The 19541-nt window shown below is 42.8% G+C and overlaps 1 protein-coding gene across 3 annotated transcripts; it reads right to left on the bottom strand.

Annotated features, from left to right (window-relative positions):
• Positions 1-735: 735 nt before the first annotated feature.
• LOC120059083 (myosin light polypeptide 6-like) lies at positions 736-18352 on the bottom strand. Of its 3 annotated transcripts, none has more exons than XM_039007874.1 (6): positions 18170-18352; positions 14427-14454; positions 12049-12192; positions 9237-9410; positions 7621-7698; positions 736-1471 (listed from the first exon to the last, which is right to left on the bottom strand). In XM_039007874.1, exons 1-6 carry the CDS (start codon positions 18350-18352, stop codon positions 1443-1445), a joined length of 636 nt encoding a protein of 211 aa, XP_038863802.1. In that variant the 3' UTR covers positions 736-1442. The 3 variants fall into 3 exon arrangements, with proteins under 3 accessions (XP_038863802.1, XP_038863803.1, XP_038863804.1); XM_039007875.1 differs by lacking the exon at positions 18170-18352 and adding an exon at positions 14901-15056; XM_039007876.1 differs by lacking the exons at positions 14427-14454; positions 18170-18352 and adding an exon at positions 14137-14281.
• Positions 18353-19541: the final 1189 nt, after the last annotated feature.

Here is a 19541-nt window from a genome sequence, read left to right as displayed (position 1 = left end):
CCAGTCTAGAACACTATCATACAGTTCCATGTTCCAGTCTAGAACACTATCATACAGTTCCATGTTCTGATCTAGAACACTGTCATACAGTTCCATGTTCCAGTCTAGAACACTGTCATACAGTTCCATGTTCCAGTCTAGAACACTGTCATACAGGATCACACACACAGACTGCCAATTAAGGACTGTACAAGTTCAATATAAGAATCAGTGCCAAGAAAGGTTGAAGATTGAAGTGGTTCTAAAATACATGATGAAATCTCTTAAAGAGTGTTATATAATTATTCTAACACTGGTCATAAGACAACTGTGTAACTATAGAAAAAAGTGTTCCATGAAGTGAACACTAGTCCCACTGAGTTAGAGCATGCCTTCATCTACAATGAACAGTCATTAAGCCACTATTCAATCAAAAGCAGACTTAGAATTGGTCAATAAAATGAGTTGTTTTGGTATGGTTACTGCCCATCATTAATTAAACACACAGTACAGGTTGCCAGGGTGTGCCAAGTATGAAGTGTCTTTTTGACAAAATAGACATCACTGCCCTCTTGTGTCCACCTAATAAAATGCAACACATTTCTGAACACAAAACACTAGCTTAGTGACAAATTTCTTTTAAAACAGATATTTGTGGAAGTAAAATGATTTGACCACAAATATCCATAGCTGATTAAGTTCACCCAGTCAAATCATGTTCTCTTAGAAGTTTAAAGTTTGTTAGAAAAAAACAACTTTCAGTTTTCAAAAAATATTTTATTTGAATGCTGCAACATATAAAGGGAGAATAAAACAAAAATCCACTGAACATTGCATTTGTACATCAGCATGATTGTATGGCTTCATATACATATTGAATAACAATCTGCACAGCAATAGGAAGGGAGACCTTCCCAGCCAAAGCAAGTCTTCGCTAGCCTGGTCTCAGATCACTTTGTGCTGTCTTGCCAACTACATTGCTGTCAATGTCATGCCAATGACAGAGTTGGCAAGACAGCACATACAGGTCTGGGACCCAGGCTAACAATAATAGGTAATTGGTCACCCACCACCACAACACGGTCCCTTCCCACTGACTCAACCAAGCCATGTATTGCATCACAATAATCATTGTCCAAGGATAGGTATTAAGTAGCCTGGTCCCAAGACATCAAACAGACCTGGAACCAGATTGAATTGTTTGTATCTGGGAATGTTATTGCAGGCCACGCCAGCAGCACACAAGCGTCTAGTTACATGCAAGTTGGTCTTATTCTTAATTGAAAGAGCCAGGCCATTAACATAGCTTGGGTCATCATGGTCTGAACGTGGGACTGTAAAGGACATGTGAAGACATAATACGATAACAAAGGGAGCAGGCAGGAGGAGAGGGATGGAAGCTAGTTGAATATGTAACAGAAATAAACTAACAAAGAAAAGGAAGGAATGTTTCTTCTTGATCTTCAACCGCTCATGACCATCCGGACGAGTTCTGTGACGGAGAGGGAAAGAGATGAGAGGGAGAGACCGAGAGAGGGAAAGAGAGAGAGGGAGAGATATGACAGCCCTCATTTTGACATCAGCACAGACAACTTCTAGGATGACAGTTTCAGACAATGTGTGGAGCGATCGATAGAGCAGCAGAATTAAATTCTGGATGAGTCGTCAGGCAAGACACAGATCAGGGGTAGACAGATTGGGGGAGCTAAAGTACAGGGAGATCTTAGCTACAGCTTCACTGTAAATCTGTGGTTAACAGGAGTGACTGTCTACTATGGGAAACATGGTCCAAATGAGCAAAATTATAAAATTATGTAACTACATAATGTGTAAAGTATGAAATGGGGCTTTCACATAAAAACTCCACGGTAAACCAAGGCCTATTTTGGTCCCGCAAAGGTGGTCAAATCACATTACCATTATCTAGCAAGCTCTGAACACCGAGTAAAACAAACACTCCTGCTCAGCATGTACAGTTGAAATCGGAAGTTTACATACACTTAGGTTGGAGTCATTAAAACTCGTTTTTCAACCACTCCACAAATTTCTTGTTAACAAACTAACAAATCAAGAAAGTCAAGGTATTGGAGTGGCCATCACAAAGCCCTGACCTCAATCCCATAGAAAATTTGTGGGCAGAACTGAAAAAGCGTGTGCAGAGTCTCAGTCCACCATGAGTCAAAACCTCCAGTTCAGACCACACAACATCGCTCTCACCAGGCTTTCCCACTGCAAGAGCTTTTATATTTGACAAAAAAACTTGAACAGCTTGATACTACCAAAAGGGACCCTAGATCAGGAGAGAAATTCTTACTTTGATTAATAGACAATGTGTGGTACAGTAAATCAAGGACGATCTGTGACACTAACAATTTACACCCAGAGTTGATGTTGGGTTACTTCTAAGAGCTTGTGCGTTTTATGTTCTAGCGCAGACATGGGCAAACTACGGCCCGCGGGCCACATACGGCCCGTTAGGCTTTTTAATCCGGCCCGCCGAACTTGTCCAAATTATAGTAAAAACCTCCTTTTTTCCCCCTTTCCCTGCAATGCCCACGTTTCCCCAATAGATGGCGCACTCAAAACACATTGACCGTTGTTGGAGTGGCGCGTATTTCTCTTTATTTCACTTTAATTTTCACTTCGTTTCACGTCACCATTAAGCCCTTCTGTGAAAATGAGCGGACCAAAGAGAAGGAAAGTGGACAGCGAATGCCGAGTGTTTAATAAGGAGTGGACAACAAAATACTTCTTCACTGAAGTCCGATCAACGGCTGTATGTCTGATATGCCAAGAAGCTGTTGCGGTTTTCAAAGAGTACAATATCAGCCGTCACTTTGCCACGAAGCATGCAAACTATGCTAGCAAGCAGTCAACACAAGAACGGGCGGCTACTGCTCAGAGGTTGGCAGCTAATTTACAGAGTCAACAGAACTTTTTTCACCGACAAACTGCAATTCAAGAGTCAAGTACCAAGGCAAGTTATTTGCTGGCATTCAAATTAGCAAAGGCTAGCAAGCCTTTCTCCGAAGGCGAGTTTTTGAAAGAGTGCATGGTAGAGACAGCAGGTCTCTTGTGTCCGGAGAGCAAAGCCAAGTTTGAAAAAATCAGTTTAGCACGCAGGACAGTGACTCGCCGCGTGGAACTGATTGACGAAGATATAGTCAGCGAGTTAAACAAAAAGGCGGAGTCCTTTAAGTTATATTCACTAGCACTGGATGAAAGTAACGACATAAAAGACACTGCTCAGCTCCTAATTTTTATCCGAGGGATTAACGACAGTTTTGAGATAACGGAGGAGCTTTTGAGCATGGAATCACTGAAAGGGAAAACGCGAGGAGAGGACTTATATGAACAGGTGTCTGCTGTCATCAAGAGATTGAAGCTACCTTGGAGTAAACTTGCCAATGTCACCACGGATGGATCGCCAAATTTAACTGGAAAAAACATCGGGCTGCTGAAAAGAATCCAGGATAAAGTGAAAGAAGAAAACCCTGACCAGGATGTTATTTTACTTCACTGCATCATTCATCAGGAGTCTCTGTGTAAGTCTGTATTGCAGCTTAATCACGTCGTGGATCCAGTTGTAAAACTTGTTAACTTCATACGAGCAAGGGGACTTAATCATCGTCAGTTCATTACGTTCCTGGAAGAAACTAATGCGGATCACCAGGACCTACTTTACCACTCTCGCGTCCGCTGGTTAAGTTTGGGGAAAGTGTTTCAACGAGTCTGGGAGCTCAAAGACCAGATTCGCTCATTTTTTTAATTTAATGGGGAAATCCGAAGAATTCCCCGAGCTGAGCGACACAAACTGGCTTTGTGACTTTGCGTTTGCTGTGGACATATTTTCACACATGAATGAGCTGAACGTGAAGCTACAGGGGAAAGATCAGTTTGCGCACGACATGTACACAAATGTGAGAGCCTTCAAATCCAAGCTGGTTTTATTCTCCAGGCAAATGTCAAACAAATCTTTCGCACATTTCCCCACACTAGCCGTGCAGAAAGAGGCCGCCCGAAATGCGAAGAAATACTGCAAATCACTGGACGATCTGCACAGAGAATTTTGCCGTCGGTTCTGTGATTTTGAAAAAATTGACAAGTCACTTCAACTGGTGTCCTGTCCCCTGTCACAACACCCCGAATCAGCACCGCAGGAGCTGCAATTGGAACTGATCGATCTTCAGTCTGACTCCGTCTCAAAGGAGAAGTTCAAGTCTCTTAAACTGAATGACTTTTACGCTTCACTTAACGAGACCGCGTTTCCAAACCTCCGGAGGACGGCGCAGAAGATGCTGGTGTTGTTTGGCTCGACCTACGTGTGTGAGCAGACGTTTAGCGTCATGAAAATCAACAAAGCCCATCACAGATCCAAGTTAACTGACCAACACCTCAGATCTGTCCTGAGAATTGCCACAACAAAACTAACTCCAGACTTTGATGCACTGGCAAAAAAGGGAGACCAACAACACTGTTCCCACTGAAATGGTGAGTTTTTCTGCTGTGTTATGAAAAAATGCATATGGAAAGTTTGGAAGTGCGTCTTTTAATTAAGAGCAATGCGCATTTACGCACAGCAGCGGTACAGTAGCTTTATTAACACGCCGCACATCGCTCTTAATTTAAATTTAAATTTTCAGCTGCAGGTAGGATATTTAATACAGCCTATGTCTGTGTGCTTGGCAACGATACACGTGTACTGTTTGCGCGTGAAGGCGAGGGCGTCCGTGGCGAGTTTGTAGAGCGCGCGGTCAGGACAATCCATCCATGATTTTGCGGAGTTTAACACAAGTAGATATTATTGAGCTTGAGTATTTCGTTGTGTAATAATATGTTTTGAATGTTGAAAGTGATTCCATTTTTCAATAAATGTTGATTTCTTTAACTTTGCACCTTCGATTGAAACTTATTAAAAACAGACGCAATCTTGATAAATCACAGTGCGTATGTTATTTTAATCTATTTACATTTCCTCATCCCGGTATCTGCGAAATAGTATGTAAATGCCATATCTTGCATATTCCTTGAGACAAATTTATTAACTGATAAGGGCTATTTTTCACATTTGAAAGACAGTTAATAAATTGGGTTGTAGTGTTCTTACTGTGCTATGAGGTTTGCACACACTACATTTAATGCTTTAGTATATCCGGCCCAAACACTCCCTCCAAATGCTCCTGGCCCGGCCCCTCTGTCAAATTTTAGAACCCATTGTGGCCCGCGAGTCAAAAAGTTTGCCCACCCCTGTTCTAGCGGGTAGTTTAGCAGTGTGTTCTAGCGGGTAGTTTAGCAGTGTGTTCTAGCGGGTAGTTTAGCAGTGTGTTCTAGCGGGTAGTTTAGCAGTGTGTTCTAGCGGGTAGTTTAGCAGTGTGTTCTAGCGGGTAGTTTAGCAGTGTGTTCTAGCGGGTAGTTTAGCAGTGTGTTCTAGCGGGTAGTTTAGCAGTGTGTTCTAGCGGGTAGTTTAGCAGTGTGTTCTAGCGGGTAGTTTAGCAGTGTGTTCTAGCGGGTAGTTTAGCAGTGTGTTCTAGCGGGTAGTTTAGCAGTGTGTTCTAGCGGGTAGTTTAGCAGTGTGTTCTAGCGGGTAGTTTAGCAGTGTGTTCTAGCGGGTAGTTTAGCAGCGTGTTCTAGCGGGTAGTTTAGCAGCGTGTTCTAGCGGGTAGTTTAGCAGCGTGTTCTAACGGGTAGTTTAGCAGCGTGTTCTAACGGGTAGTTTAGCAGCGTGTTCTAACGGGTAGTTTAGCAGCGTGTTCTATGTTCTAACGGGTAGTTTAGCAGCGTGTTCTATGTTCTAACGGGTAGTTTAGCAGCGTGTTCTATGTTCTAACGGGTAGTTTAGCAGCGTGTTCTATGTTCTAACGGGTAGTTTAGCAGCGTGTTCTATGTTCTAGCGGGTAGTTTAGCAGTGTGTTCTATGTTCTAATGGGTAGTTTAGCAGTGTGTTCTATGTTCTAGCGGGTAGTTTAGCAGTGTGTTCTATGTTCTAACGGGTAGTTTAGCAGCGTGTTCTATGTTCTAGCGGGTAGTTTAGCAGTGTGTTCTATGTTCTAACGGGTAGTTTAGCAGCGTGTTCTATGTTCTAACGGGTAGTTTAGCAGCGTGTTCTATGTTCTAACGGGTAGTTTAGCAGCGTGTTCTATGTTCTAGCGGGTAGTTTAGCAGCGTGTTCTATGTTCTAGCGGGTAGTTTAGCAGTGTGTTCTATGTTCTAACAGGTAGTTTAGCAGTGTGTTCTATGTTCTAACGGGTAGTTTAGCAGTGTGTTCTATGTTCTAATGGGTAGTTTAGCAGTGTGTTCTATGTTCTAATGGGTAGTTTAGCAGTGTGTTCTATGTTCTAGCGGGTAGTTTAGCAGTGTGTTCTATGTTCTAACGGGTAGTTTAGCAGCGTGTTCTATGTTCTAGCGGGTAGTTTAGCAGTGTGTTCTATGTTCTAACGGGTAGTTTAGCAGCGTGTTCTATGTTCTAACGGGTAGTTTAGCAGCGTGTTCTATGTTCTAGCGGGTAGTTTAGCAGCGTGTTCTATGTTCTAGCGGGTAGTTTAGCAGTGTGTTCTATGTTCTAACGGGTAGTTTAGCAGTGTGTTCTATGTTCTAACGGGTAGTTTAGCAGTGTGTTCTATGTTCTAACGGGTAGTTTAGCAGTGTGTTCTATGTTCTAATGGGTAGTTTAGCAGTGTGTTCTATGTTCTAGCGGGTAGTTTAGCAGTGTGTTCTATGTTCTAGCGGGTAGTTTAGCAGTGTGTTCTATGTTCTAACGGGTAGTTTAGCAGTGTGTTCTATGTTCTAGCGGGTAGTTTAGCAGTGTGTTCTATGTTCTAACGGGTAGTTTAGCAGCGTGTTCTATGTTCTAACGGGTAGTTTAGCAGCGTGTTCTATGTTCTAACGGGTAGTTTAGCAGCGTGTTCTATGTTCTAGCGGGTAGTTTAGCAGTGTGTTCTATGTTCTAACAGGTAGTTTAGCAGTGTGTTCTATGTTCTAACGGGTAGTTTAGCAGTGTGTTCTATGTTCTAACGGGTAGTTTAGAAGACTAAGCAGGACAGCCTAGGTAGAGCACTGTTATACCCTCTGCAGCCTGACCCGTACCGGCTCTCAGCCTGACATGATGTGACGAACAAAGGCTGTGGAGAAAGTTACACAGCATGTTACAAACTCTTTGTATTCACATTCTGGTCCGATCACCCAACAAGACATTGTGTTGTATTATAGAACTATCACCACCTCAGTCCAGGTCTTCAGCTGACTGTTTCATCAGTACACAATACCAGTATTTGACTACTCAACCGTTAATTCAGACATTTCAATAGTTGTGCATTTAAGCAGGCTCTAAAACAGCTGTTTGCATCTTCATTCTGATACACACTGTAGCCCAGCAAGCTCCCCCTGACAGCTTCTATAGTACTCTACCTATCCACACACAGCAAGGACACGTGCACTGTCATGCAAGGGCAGCGCTGCATAACCAGATGTGCTAGCTCCCTGGGTTGCACTTAGGTGTTACTTACTCTAGAGGTGTAGTAGTGGTGGTGGTGTAAGGGTTTAGGGTGGGGGGATCATTACATCACATGAACCTAGTCCAGTTATAGCTCGTCCTGTTGTCTCCTATCTCCATCCATCATTCTGTTTTTACTCTTTCCCTCTCACCTTCATAGTTGATACAGCCATTAGCGTCCTCGTGTCCAGTAAGAAGTGTCTCTACCTCCTCCTCCGTCATCTTCTCCCCTGAAAGACAGTTATAAAAAGCAGGGAAAATATACACCACATTACCAAAAGTATGTGGACACCTGCTCGACAAACATCTCATTCCAAAATCACGTGTATTAATATGGAGTTGGTCGCCCCTTTTGCTGCCTTCACTCTTCTGGGAAGGCTTTCCACTAGATGTTGGAACATTGCTGAGAGGACTTGCTTCCATTCAGCCACAAGAGCATTAGTCAGGTCGGACACTGATGTTGGGCAATTAGGCCTGGCTCGTAGTCAGCGTTCCAATTCATCCCAAAGGTGTTCGATGGGGTTGAGGTCTGTGCTCCGTGCTGGCCAGTCAACTAAACTAAACTGTTCCCACAAAGTTGGAAGCACAGAATTGTCTAGAATGTCATTGTATGCTGTAGCGTTAAGATTCCCCTTCACTGGAACTAAGGGGCCTAGACCGAAACATGAAAAACAGTCACAGACCATTATATTCCTCCTCCACCAAACTTCACAGTTGGCAACATGCATTGGGGCAGGTAGTGTTTTCCTGGCATCCGCCAAACAAGAATTCGTCAGTCGGACTGCCAGATGGTGAAGAGTGATTCATCACTCCAGAGAACCCGTTTCCACTGATCCAGAGTCCAATGGCGGCGAGCTTTACACCACTCCAGTCGACACTTGGCATAGCGCATAGCTTGGCCATGGAAACCCATTTCATGAAGCTCCCGACGAACAGTTATTGTGCTGACGTTGCTTTCAGAGGCAGTTTGGAACTGGGTAGTGAGTGTTGCAACCGAGGACAGAGGATTTTTACGCGCCATGTGCTTCAGCAATCAGCGGTCCCGTTCTGTGAGCTTGTGTGGCCTACCACTTCGCGGCTGAGCCATTGTTGCTCCTAGACGTTTTCGCTTCAAAATAACAGCAGTTACAGTTGACCGTGGCAGCTCTAGCAGGGCAGAAATTTGAGTTGTTGGAAAGGTGGCATCCTATGACGGTGCCACGTTGAATGTCAACTGAGCTCTACAGTAAGGCCATTCTACTGCCAATGTTTGTCAATGGCGATTGCATGGCTGTGTGCTCGATTTTATACACCTGTCAGCAACAGGTATGGCTGAAATAGCCAAATCTACTAATTTGAAGGGGTGTCCACATACTTTTGTATATATAGTGTATATGACATTTAGCAGCCGATTTTATCCAAAGGGACTTGCAGTCATCAGCGCTTAAATTTTTTACATATGGGTGGTGCAGGGAATCAAATGCACTATCCTGGCATTGTAAGAGCCATGCTCTGACAACTGAGCTACAGAAGACAATGTTTAGTGGTTTTCAGTTTGAAAATAACATTTTACCAGAAAATGTCTGTTTCATGTTACATATTTGTGTTGTGATAAGCTGAATCAACTCATCACTGAGGAGTCAACCTTGCAGTATTTTTTGGCAATCATTTTTACAGTCAACTTCCAAATTAGATTATTTTGATCAGTGATTTAAATCTTGTGGACAAAAACACACATTCTAAAAAGATCTTTCCCTCAGATCTGAAAGAGTAAAAGAATGTAACTAACCGAGTGTGGTGAGGACGTGCCGTAACTCTGCCCCCATTACAGTTCCGTTGCCCTCCTTATCGAAGACACGTAGTCCCTCAACAAAATCCTCAAAGGAGCCCTGGTCCTTATTCTTAGCGATGGCCTGCAGCATGGGCAGGAACTGCTCAAAGTCAAGCATCTTGTGGTTCATCTCTGAAAAAGTTTAAATGGAGGAAATAGTTGAATTGATATGAATGAACACGGGTATACACCTCACAACACTTTTAACCCATGAGTTGTTGCTGGACAAAGGTGGTCAGTGCACCTGAGAAGGCCCTTGCTTGTGAAAATTGGAAGAACCCAAATCCAAACAAGTTCTGGTAGAGACATATAGGGGCCGGTAAAGGATGGCTGTACAAACTAACTCATGTAGACATCTTAGAAAGCACAACCTAAAAATACTTCCTGTTACTCATTCTTGTAAAAGCAAATTATATGATTTGAGATTCTCAGGGATGCATCGGTGGAATCAGTAGGACACAGAATAAAATATACTAAACAAAAATATAAAAACGCAACATGTAAAGTGGTGGTCCCATGTTTCATGAGCTGAAATAAAAATGCCAGAAATGTTCCATATGCACAAATAGCTTATTGTGCTCAAATTGGTTTACATCCCTTTTAGTGAGCATTTCTCCTTTGCCAAGATGATATGCCACACTTGTCAGGTGAATGGATTAAGAAGCAGATTAAACAGCATGGTCATTACACAGGTGCACCTTGTGCTGGGGACAATAAAAGACTACAGATGTCTCAAATTTTGAGGGAGCGTGCAATTGGCATGTTGACTGCAAGAGTAACCGATGTGAAATGGCTAGCTAGTTTGCGGGGTGCGCGCTAATAGCGTTTCAATCGGTGACGTCACTCGCTCTGAGACCTTGAAGTAGTTGTTCCCCTTGCTCTGCAAGGGCCGCGGCTTTTGTGGCGTAACGATGTGTGCAGAGGGTCCCTGGTTCGAGCCCAGGTAGGGGCGAGGAGAGGGACGGAAGCAAAACTGTTAACATGAGCATTTCTACTTCTGCTAAGCTTCCCAGTAAAGCAATGAAAACAATCAAGCATTCCAGAAATATAGCCCACGTTAACACATGGAACACTTAAGAAACCAGGTTCATGAAATGAATAACTTGCTAGTAACAGATGACATTCATATTCTGACTCTCTCTGAAACTCACTTAGATAATACCTTTGATGATACAGTGGCAGCAATACATGGTTATAACATCTACAGACAAGACAGAAACACCAATGCTAGCAATTAGCACAAGTAATAGCGAATTTCCATGGAGGCTGCTAGCTAAATATGCTAATGTAACAGTATAACTTTACGTCCATCCCCTCGCCCCGACCCGGGCGCGAACCAGGGACCCTCTGCACACATCAACAACAGTCACCCACGAAGCATCGTTACCCATCGCTCCACAAAAGCCGCGGCCCTTGCAGAGCAAGGGGAACCACTACTTCAAGGTCTCAGAGCAAGTGACGTCACCGATTGAAAGGCTATTTGCGCGCACCACCGCTAACTAGCTAGCCATTTCACATCCGTTACAAATGAAAATGAACAAATTGCAAAAACAGGCAATCTAGCTCATAAAGTTATAGAGCTATAGGTAGTAGCAACCGAATGTCATGTTTGGTGATTCTGGACATTTACAAGCGAATGTGAACGAGAGACATTGTGCAAATGAACAAAGTTTTGACACATGCTTGTCTGAAGGAAGAACAGTACTGGCTCTGGAGCAGCATGTGTACATGCTGTGTCTGGGTGAAGTCTGGAGTCGCTAGGGCAACGGGCTTGTCTGCTCTGAGAAGACAGGGGAGGAGCAGACAGGCCAGAACAGAGGAGAAAAAATAACTCATCCAAAGGGCTATGACTTCTCAAACACGACAGAAAGCTAACACAATATGATGCCCCGTCACCTTATTAATTCAGCCACTTACTTAGATAACAAGCACCTTAACACGACCCCTAGGTTTAACGCATAATTCTTAGTTTTTCAAGCAGAAATATCTTGCTGTGTTTTGCAAACGCAGATATAAAAAGCTTATTGCAATTTCTGTTCGGCATCAAACTAATGTTGTGCTTCAGTTGCACTTCACTCGATGAGAATTTACCAAAGGGCATTCTACTTTTCTCTGTGTAGCCAGTCTACTTTTCTCTGTGTAGCCAGTCTACTTTTCTCTGTGTAGCCAGTCTACTTTTCTCCAGTAAAATGCAAGATGAACTTTAAGCAAAAACAGTAAGAAATGTAGTTGTTAGAAACATTAGAAATATGATGACAATGGATAGTTTTTGCAACAAAAAAACCCCTTGCTTTTTCATTGTAAGCTCATTTACGTGTGTGGCTGCTAGCCGAGTAGCGCTACACTTTGTTGTCATCTGATGACAATGAAGCTATTTTCTGCCAAATGTGTTGCAGTAATGTATCTTCTGTGAAGGAAAACTATAGTTACACGTCCCTGATCACTCTATTGAAAAAAAACAAAAAAACACTTGACTTTCAATATAAAAGCGAACCATGTCAATACACAACTGGACTCACCTGCTACCCGCTTTCTCCCGTTGTGCTATTTACTAACGAACACGTGACTGGCTCAACTGTTCTGGGGAACTACGGTAAGCTTCATCATGTCAAATAATGTGACGGGGGAAATGGAGAACGCAATCTGCTTTATCTCCTAACTGCAGGTATTTACTTAAAAAGTAGCTACAAATAGTTAAATGTTTTGAAAAACTTCAAATAAATTGTTTCAACAGTACACAGTATACCTCCCAAGCCTAATTGTATCTCACCTTCAGCCTTGGGGTTGCCCAGGACCTTGAGGACCTCAGAGTTGACAGGATTCTGTCCCAACGCCCTCATGACATCACCACACTGACTGTAGCTGATCTTTCCATCACCGGTTCTGTCGAAGAGGAGGAAGGCCTCTTTAAACTCTGGACGAGGGAGAGAAAGGGACAGGTGAGTGTCTGTCTGTATGACCATCCCTTTTCCTCAATGCCTCGCCTCCCTCTCAAAGCTCATTGGAGGAAGGCCAATGGAGGGTCATTGGATCATCTTCTCTAATGAGCGAGAGGTGAGGATTGGAGGGGAAAAGAAATGAGTGTATAAAAGATGTTAAAATGGCTAAGAGGGGGAAAAAAAGGGGGGAAAACAGCAAGCACATTGGAAACTGCTAAAGTATGAGATCGATTGAATGGTACAAAAGAAAATCTGTCCTATAGCCCAACAACTGATCATGTGTATCACTTCACATAGTTTTAGCTAAAATAACTAAAATAACTGGTTAGCTAGCACACACCTTTGTTCACCAGGCATGTCACTTTACATTCATGTAAATGTGTCTACCCAGGATAATTGGGTCTATTGTTAAGGTTAAATGAGTTCAGGGACATAGATGGGTTGGGGGGGGGGGGGCAACTTCTCAAATGGCATTCTATAAGGTAGGTCTATGGAATATCCCTTCAAGGTAGGTCTATGGAATATCCCTTCATGGTAAGTCTATGGAATATCCCTTCATGGTAGGTCTATGGAATATCCCTTCATGGTAGGTCTATGGAATATCCCTTCATGGTAGGTCTATGGAATATCCCTTCAAGGTAGGTCTATGGAATATCCCTTCAAGGTAGGTCTATGGAATATCCCTTCAAGGTAGGTCTATGGAATATCCCTTCAAGGTAGGTCTATGGAATATCCCTTCAAGGTAGGTCTATGGAATATCCCTTCAAGGTAGGTCTATGGAATATCCCTTCAAGGTAGGTCTATGGAATATCCCTTCAAGGTAGGTCTATGGAATATCCCTTCATGGTAGGTCTATGGAATATCCCTTCATGTTAGGTCTATGGAATATCCCTTCATGGTAGGTCTATGGAATATCCCTTCATGGTAGGTCTATGGAATATCCCTTCATGGTAGGTCTATGGAATATCCCTTCATGGTAGGTCTATGGAATATCCCTTAATGGTAGGTCTATGGAATATCCCTTCATGGTAGGTCTATGGAATATCCCTTCATGGTAGGTCTATGGAATATCCCTTCATGGTAGGTCTATGGAATATCCCTTCAAGGTAGGTCTATGGAATATCCCTTCAAGGTAGGTCTATGGAATATCCCTTCATGTTAGGTCTATGGAATATCCCTTCATGGTAGGTCTATGGAATATCCCTTCAGAACCCTAGGAGGCAGACAACACTGGTATGTTGTGGAACTTTTTCCTGTTCTCAGGAATGTGCCAGCCTCTTCACTCCTGGCCTGCTGAGTCCCATTTCCCAACACCATATAAAGGTAGTGGAGGAGAGTGGGAGGGAGAGCTGTATTATGCCAACAATGATTAAACAAGCCAGGCAGGAGAGAGAAGACCAATCTACCAGTCTGTTTCTAACTCCACAAAAGGAAAGGTAACACTCCAGGGGAGATGACAAGCAAGTTTAGATGGTATGGAAATGTTTGTGGTACATGGGAATGGTACAATTGGGAATGCATGCAGTTTGATGCAAACACACTACTAACTAGTACATGGTATGCAAAAGGTGGATTCTCTGTCTATAGATATGCACCTACACACACACACAAGGAGCCGATTACTACCTCACATACTAGACCTAAGCTTACTAACATAGATAGAAAGTCTGTTTATAGCTATTTTATTACCAACTATTGACAGGGGGGGGGGGGGGCAGGAAATAGACATGACACAACAGGCTAAGCTCACTGAGTGTCTTGAAATATAGCAGTGACACTGTACTTGTAGGCTAACATCCATGGTGTGCCTACCACAACCTTCAGCAACTGTATCAGACCAACAACATGCCTTTCAACACTGTTAGATTAAGGTCCCCGACTTAAGGGTCAAATGTTAGGGTCCTTCACCAATGACTCACCGTGTATTTGATCCAGGTTAAACTCAATCTGGAAAGAACAATCAGTTGCATATGGAGTTTGAGAAAACACCAAGGACAGAAAGGAAATAGTGGTAACTTTTCTACAATAGAGGAATGACAGACAAGGCATAAAGCATATGAAAAAGTCAGACGAGCAAGGAAGAAAATTAAAGTGGCATCTGTCTGAGTAGAGGATGGCAGCATGCAAGAGTTGGTATAGTTAAAGTTTTGGGAAATTAACTAGCTACAGTAGTTAGCTAGCTAATCTAGTGAACTAGTTTGTAACTCACCCATGATTTGATCTTCTGAGAAGTCAGACTGTTCAAAGAAAGATTAAGTTAGCTATGATGTTGCTCAACCCTGTGGGCAAGGACCAGTGGTTGGCTAGTTAGCCCAGCTAACTAAAGTTAGCTAACTTGACAGACAACTATCTATCACACCCGTACCTAGTTAGGAACTAGCTACTAGTCAGTAAGAGAAATACTAACATCTGTGGGACATTTGGAGACAGGGGCAATTACAGTTACTGGTATGACAATGTATACCAACGAGCTAGGGTTACTACTATTCAGTAATGGCAAGTAGCTAACCTTGGCTAGCTACGATAACGCTAACTTGCTGGTTCTGCTCAATCGACCTGGCTAGATAGCAAGTAAAGTTAGCAACTTGTTATCTAGTTCGACACACAATTCCGAAATAAGAATACAATTTCGAGTAGCTAGCTAGATAGCTAACTATTTAATCAAGGTTATTGAAGAACCCACCATATCTGTAGATGTTCGAGTGTGTCGAAGATGTCGGGAGGTGGAGGAATGTGACAGGTCGGAGGGGAGGGAAAGATCAACTAATGCCGCGTTCAAAACCATTGGGAACTCAGGAACTCGAAGATCTCTGACTTCCGACATCAGTGTATTCAAGACAACTGGGAACTCGGAAACAAACGATCTTCGACTTGGAAAATAGTTTGGAACGGTAATTCAACTCGGAATTCCTCTTTCTATTAATCACGCTTTCCGTTCTGAAAGGCACTGACGTATTGAGTTGACCTCTTATTTATCCGAGTTCCCAGTCTTGAAAGCACCATAGCACTAGCACAGCCCCAGCAGTGTTAATTTTCGCGTCATAGCTCTGTGCTGCATCTGTGCTGTGCGCATAACCATGGACAGCGCAGCGTTGGAGTGGCCTGTCCATGGTAACACAGTTAGAAACTGTTATAGGCCTAGCTATACTACTGTTATGTTAAATTTTGGACTGTGACAAAAATGGTGTTGGATTCCTTAGGTCCATCGATTAGCTCATTGAGCTGCATACCTAGTCAGCCAGGTATATGGGCCACAACCTGCCTAATTCTCCGATCAATGAGGACGAAGTGAATTGGGGTGTATACAGTCTAGGGGTTTGTTGACCCTTTTATAAACTCTATCAACACAGACACATGCTGCAGAGCACTAATTCCAGTGATTGACTTGGGCAGAATCTCACCGGAGCTGAGTACCAAAACCTCACATGTTCTGCTGCTTGAACTCCTGTTCCTATAATTGAATATTGGCTCTAAAGTAGTGGAGCTCCTGCACCTTAATATAAACAGCACCGGCACCCAAAATGAGTACTGGCACCTGTTTCAGTCCAAGTCAAGCACGGACTAATTCTATAGCAAAGTAAGTAGCATTGATGAGAGCGAAGCTATGCACGTTTCACAACAGAGTGACAGTGCTAATGTGGGTGACTGAATATAGCCCTACCAACTGTGATTGTCTCTGTGATTTTACATTTCTAACCAACCCTTTTTATAATCTTCCTCTCAGGATGTACAGTACCAGTCAAAAGTTTGGACACAACTACTAATTCCAGAGTTTTTATTTATTTAAAAAAAAATCTACAGTGTGGAATAATAGTGAAGACATCAAACTATGAAATAACACATATGGAATCATGTAGTAACAAAAAAAGGGTTAAACAAATCAAAATATGTTTTATTTTTGACATTCTTCAAAGTAGACACCCTTTGCCTTGATGACAGCTTTGCACACTCTTGGCATTCTCTCAACCAGCTTCATGAGGTAGTCACCTGGAATGCATTTCAATTAACAGATGTGCCTTGTTAAAAGTTCATTTGTGGAATTTCTATCCTTCTTTATGCATTTGAGCTAATCAGTTGTGTTGTGACAAGGTAGGGATAGTATACAGAAGACAGCACTATTTGGTAAAAGACCAAGTCCAAATTATGGCAAGAACAGCTCAAATAAGCAAAGAGAAACAACAGTCAATCATTACTTTAAGACATGAAGGTCAGTAAATCCGGAACAATTAAAGAACTTTGAAAGTTTCTTCAAGTGCAGTTGCAACAACCATCAAGCACTATGATGAGACTGACTCTCATGAGGACTGCCATAGGAAAGGAAGACCCAGAGTTACCTCTGCTGCAGAGGATAAGTTCATTAGAGTTAACTGCACCTCAGATTGCAGTCCAAATAAATGCTTCACAGAGTTCAAGTAACAGACACATCTCAACATCAACTGTTCAGAGGAGACTTCATGAATCAGGCCTTCATGGTCAAATTTTGCTGCAAAGAAACCACTACTAAAGGACACCAATAATAAGAAGAGACTTGCTTGGGCCAAGAAACACAAGCAATGGACATTAGACTGGTAGAAATCTGTCCTTTGGTCTGATGAGTCCAAATTTGATATTTTTGTTTCCAACCGCCGTGTCTTTGTGATACGCAGAGTAGGTGAACGGATGATCTCCGCATGTATGGTTCCCGCCGTGAAGCATGGAGGAGGAGGTGTGATGTGTGGGGGTGCTTTTCTGGTGACACTGACTGTGATTTATTTAGAATTCAAGGCACACTTAACCAGCATTGCTACGACAGCATTCTGCATGAATACGCCATCCCATCTGGTTTGCGCTCAGTGGGACTATCATTTGTTTTTCATCAGGACAATGACCCAAAAAACACCTCCAGGGTGTGTAAGGGCAATTTGACCAAGAAGGTGAGTGATGGAGTGCTGCATCAGATGACCTGGCCTCCACAACCACCTGACCTCAACCCAATTGAGATGGTTTTGGATGAGTTGGACTGCAGAATGAAGGAAAAGCAGCCAACAAGTGCTCAGCATATGTGGTAACTCCTTCAAGACTGTTGGAATAGCATTCCTCATGAAGCTGATTGACAGAATGCCAAGAGTGTGCAAAGCTGTCATCAAGGCAAAGGGTGGCTACTTAGAAGAACCTCAAATCTAAAATACATTTTTTTGCATACTACATGATTCCATATGTGTTATATCATAGTTTTCATGTCTTCGCAAATATTCTACAATGTAGAAAAATAGTAACAAATAAAGAAAAACCCTTGAATGAGTAGGTGTGTCCAAACTCTTGACTGGTATTGTACATATGAAAATGCAGACGGTTCAAGGTTATATCTCTCCTGGAGAGAAATGAGCGCATTCCCTCCCAGAGGAGGTCAGTCAGTCACAGACAGCTTCTATAGCACTGCTCTAGTTTTCAACTCATCTTTATCCCACAATGATACTGGTAGTTTGGTTCCTATTAGTCTCCGATTAAACAATTGGAAGAGGATTTGAATGAGGATTTGTGTCATCTGTTTTGTAAGCACATCATGATATTGAGAAACATAATTTGCGATGCTTTGTAGCTTTAACATTTCCTATGACAAAACAATAGTAATAAATTCAAGTTTTTCAAAATGGATTGATTGTTTGCATCTCAAGATATAGACTATCAGTCTGCCTACATTTCAGTCTATTATAAGATGGAACATTGGGCTATTATTATAGCCATATTAGTCATCATTGTATTTTTAAGCCTGTGTCCCACATTAGCCCTGAAATTGCTGTGCGCGCACACACACACACACACACACACACACACACACACACACACACACACACACACACACACACACACACACACACACACACACACACACACACACACACACACACACACACACACACACACACACACACGCACACACACAGAGAGAGAGCTGGGTGCTGTGGCACTCACCTCCATGGTGCTGGGGTCAAATGGAGAGTCAGAGGGTCGCAGCATCCTGGGTCTTTGCTCTGGAGCTGACCTTGGCTGGGCAGGGTTAGCTGAGGGCAGGCAGGGGAAAGGAGGCCCCAGTCTGGGCTGCTGGGCCACAGGCGATGGAGACTTCTTAATGGACGGTTCTCTTTTAGGGGCCATTGCTGGAGTCCGGAACAGTGCTCATCTATCTTCCTCTCTCTACTTTTTTACTCTGGTGGTTACTAATGTGGATGCTGAGAAGAGTGGATGCACAGAGAGAGAGAGAGAGAAAGCGAGAGAGAGAGAAAGAGAGAGAGAGAGAGAGAGGGAGAGAGAGGGAGGGAGATCAATAGAGATAGGGAGACAGTCGAGAGAGATGGAGACAGAGAGAGAAAGAGAGCTATAGAGAGAGAGAGAGCAAGAGTGTGAGAGAGAGCGATGGAAAGAGAGAAATATGGAGAGATCCTGGTTGTATAGAAGAGAAGAACATGTGAGTGAGGCTGAAGCTGAGGCGTAGGAGTGGAGATGAGAGGGAGAGTAAAATGAGGAGGGGGAGCAGCTAGAGAGAGAAAGCCAAGCTGTATGACTCCAAGCACATGCTTTAATATGGGTTAGAAAGCCAGGCGCATGTGTGGGTGAGTCAGTGAGTATGCTTGTTTGTATAAGTGAGCTCAATATTCAAGTATTATTATACATAAAATATATAAAAATGATAAAAATGTATAAAATAAGACTCGATACAGCCAGAAAGCTAATAACAGAATGTTCTATTTTGTAATCTTGAACAATATATGTTCTATTTAGTAGCCAGGTTTTTCCCCCCTTGTGCTTCCTTCCTGTCGTTCCTGTAGTGATTCTAAAATTTGACACCGATGCCATGCGAATAAACTGAGGTCTCTCTCTCTCTCTCTCTCTCTCTCTCTCTCTCTCTCTCTCTCTCTCTCTCTCTCTCTCTCTCTCTCTCTCTCTCTCTCTCTCTCTCTCTCTCTCTCTCTCTCTCTCTCTCTCTCTCTCTCTCTCTCTCTCTCTCTCTCTCTCTCTCTCTCTCTCTCTCTCTCTCTCTCTCTCTCTCTCTCTCTCTCTCTCTCCAGCTACATTGTGTGGGCATTGTGTGAAATCGACCATAGATTTGTGCGCGATTCAGATACTCTCAAAAACACTGTGCTCAGTGGAAGTGCAAGTTCACTTTTGTGTCGATGATTAATCCTGAAACTGGCTGTGTATTATTCCATAGGATAAGCAGATCATTTATCAAACATGAATATGGTACTAATCAATCATTTTGGGTTCAGCAAGGTGTTCAGGCCACCAAATAATGTAATATAAATTGAACATTTAACTTTTGATGTGACTCTTATTTAAAGTAATT

This window comes from Salvelinus namaycush, chromosome 14 (assembly GCF_016432855.1).
Source record: "Salvelinus namaycush isolate Seneca chromosome 14, SaNama_1.0, whole genome shotgun sequence".
Classification (NCBI taxonomy): domain Eukaryota; kingdom Metazoa; phylum Chordata; class Actinopteri; order Salmoniformes; family Salmonidae; genus Salvelinus; species Salvelinus namaycush.
The sequence above is the reverse complement of the archived record's forward strand: the minus strand, read 5'-3'. Positions and strand labels throughout refer to the sequence as shown.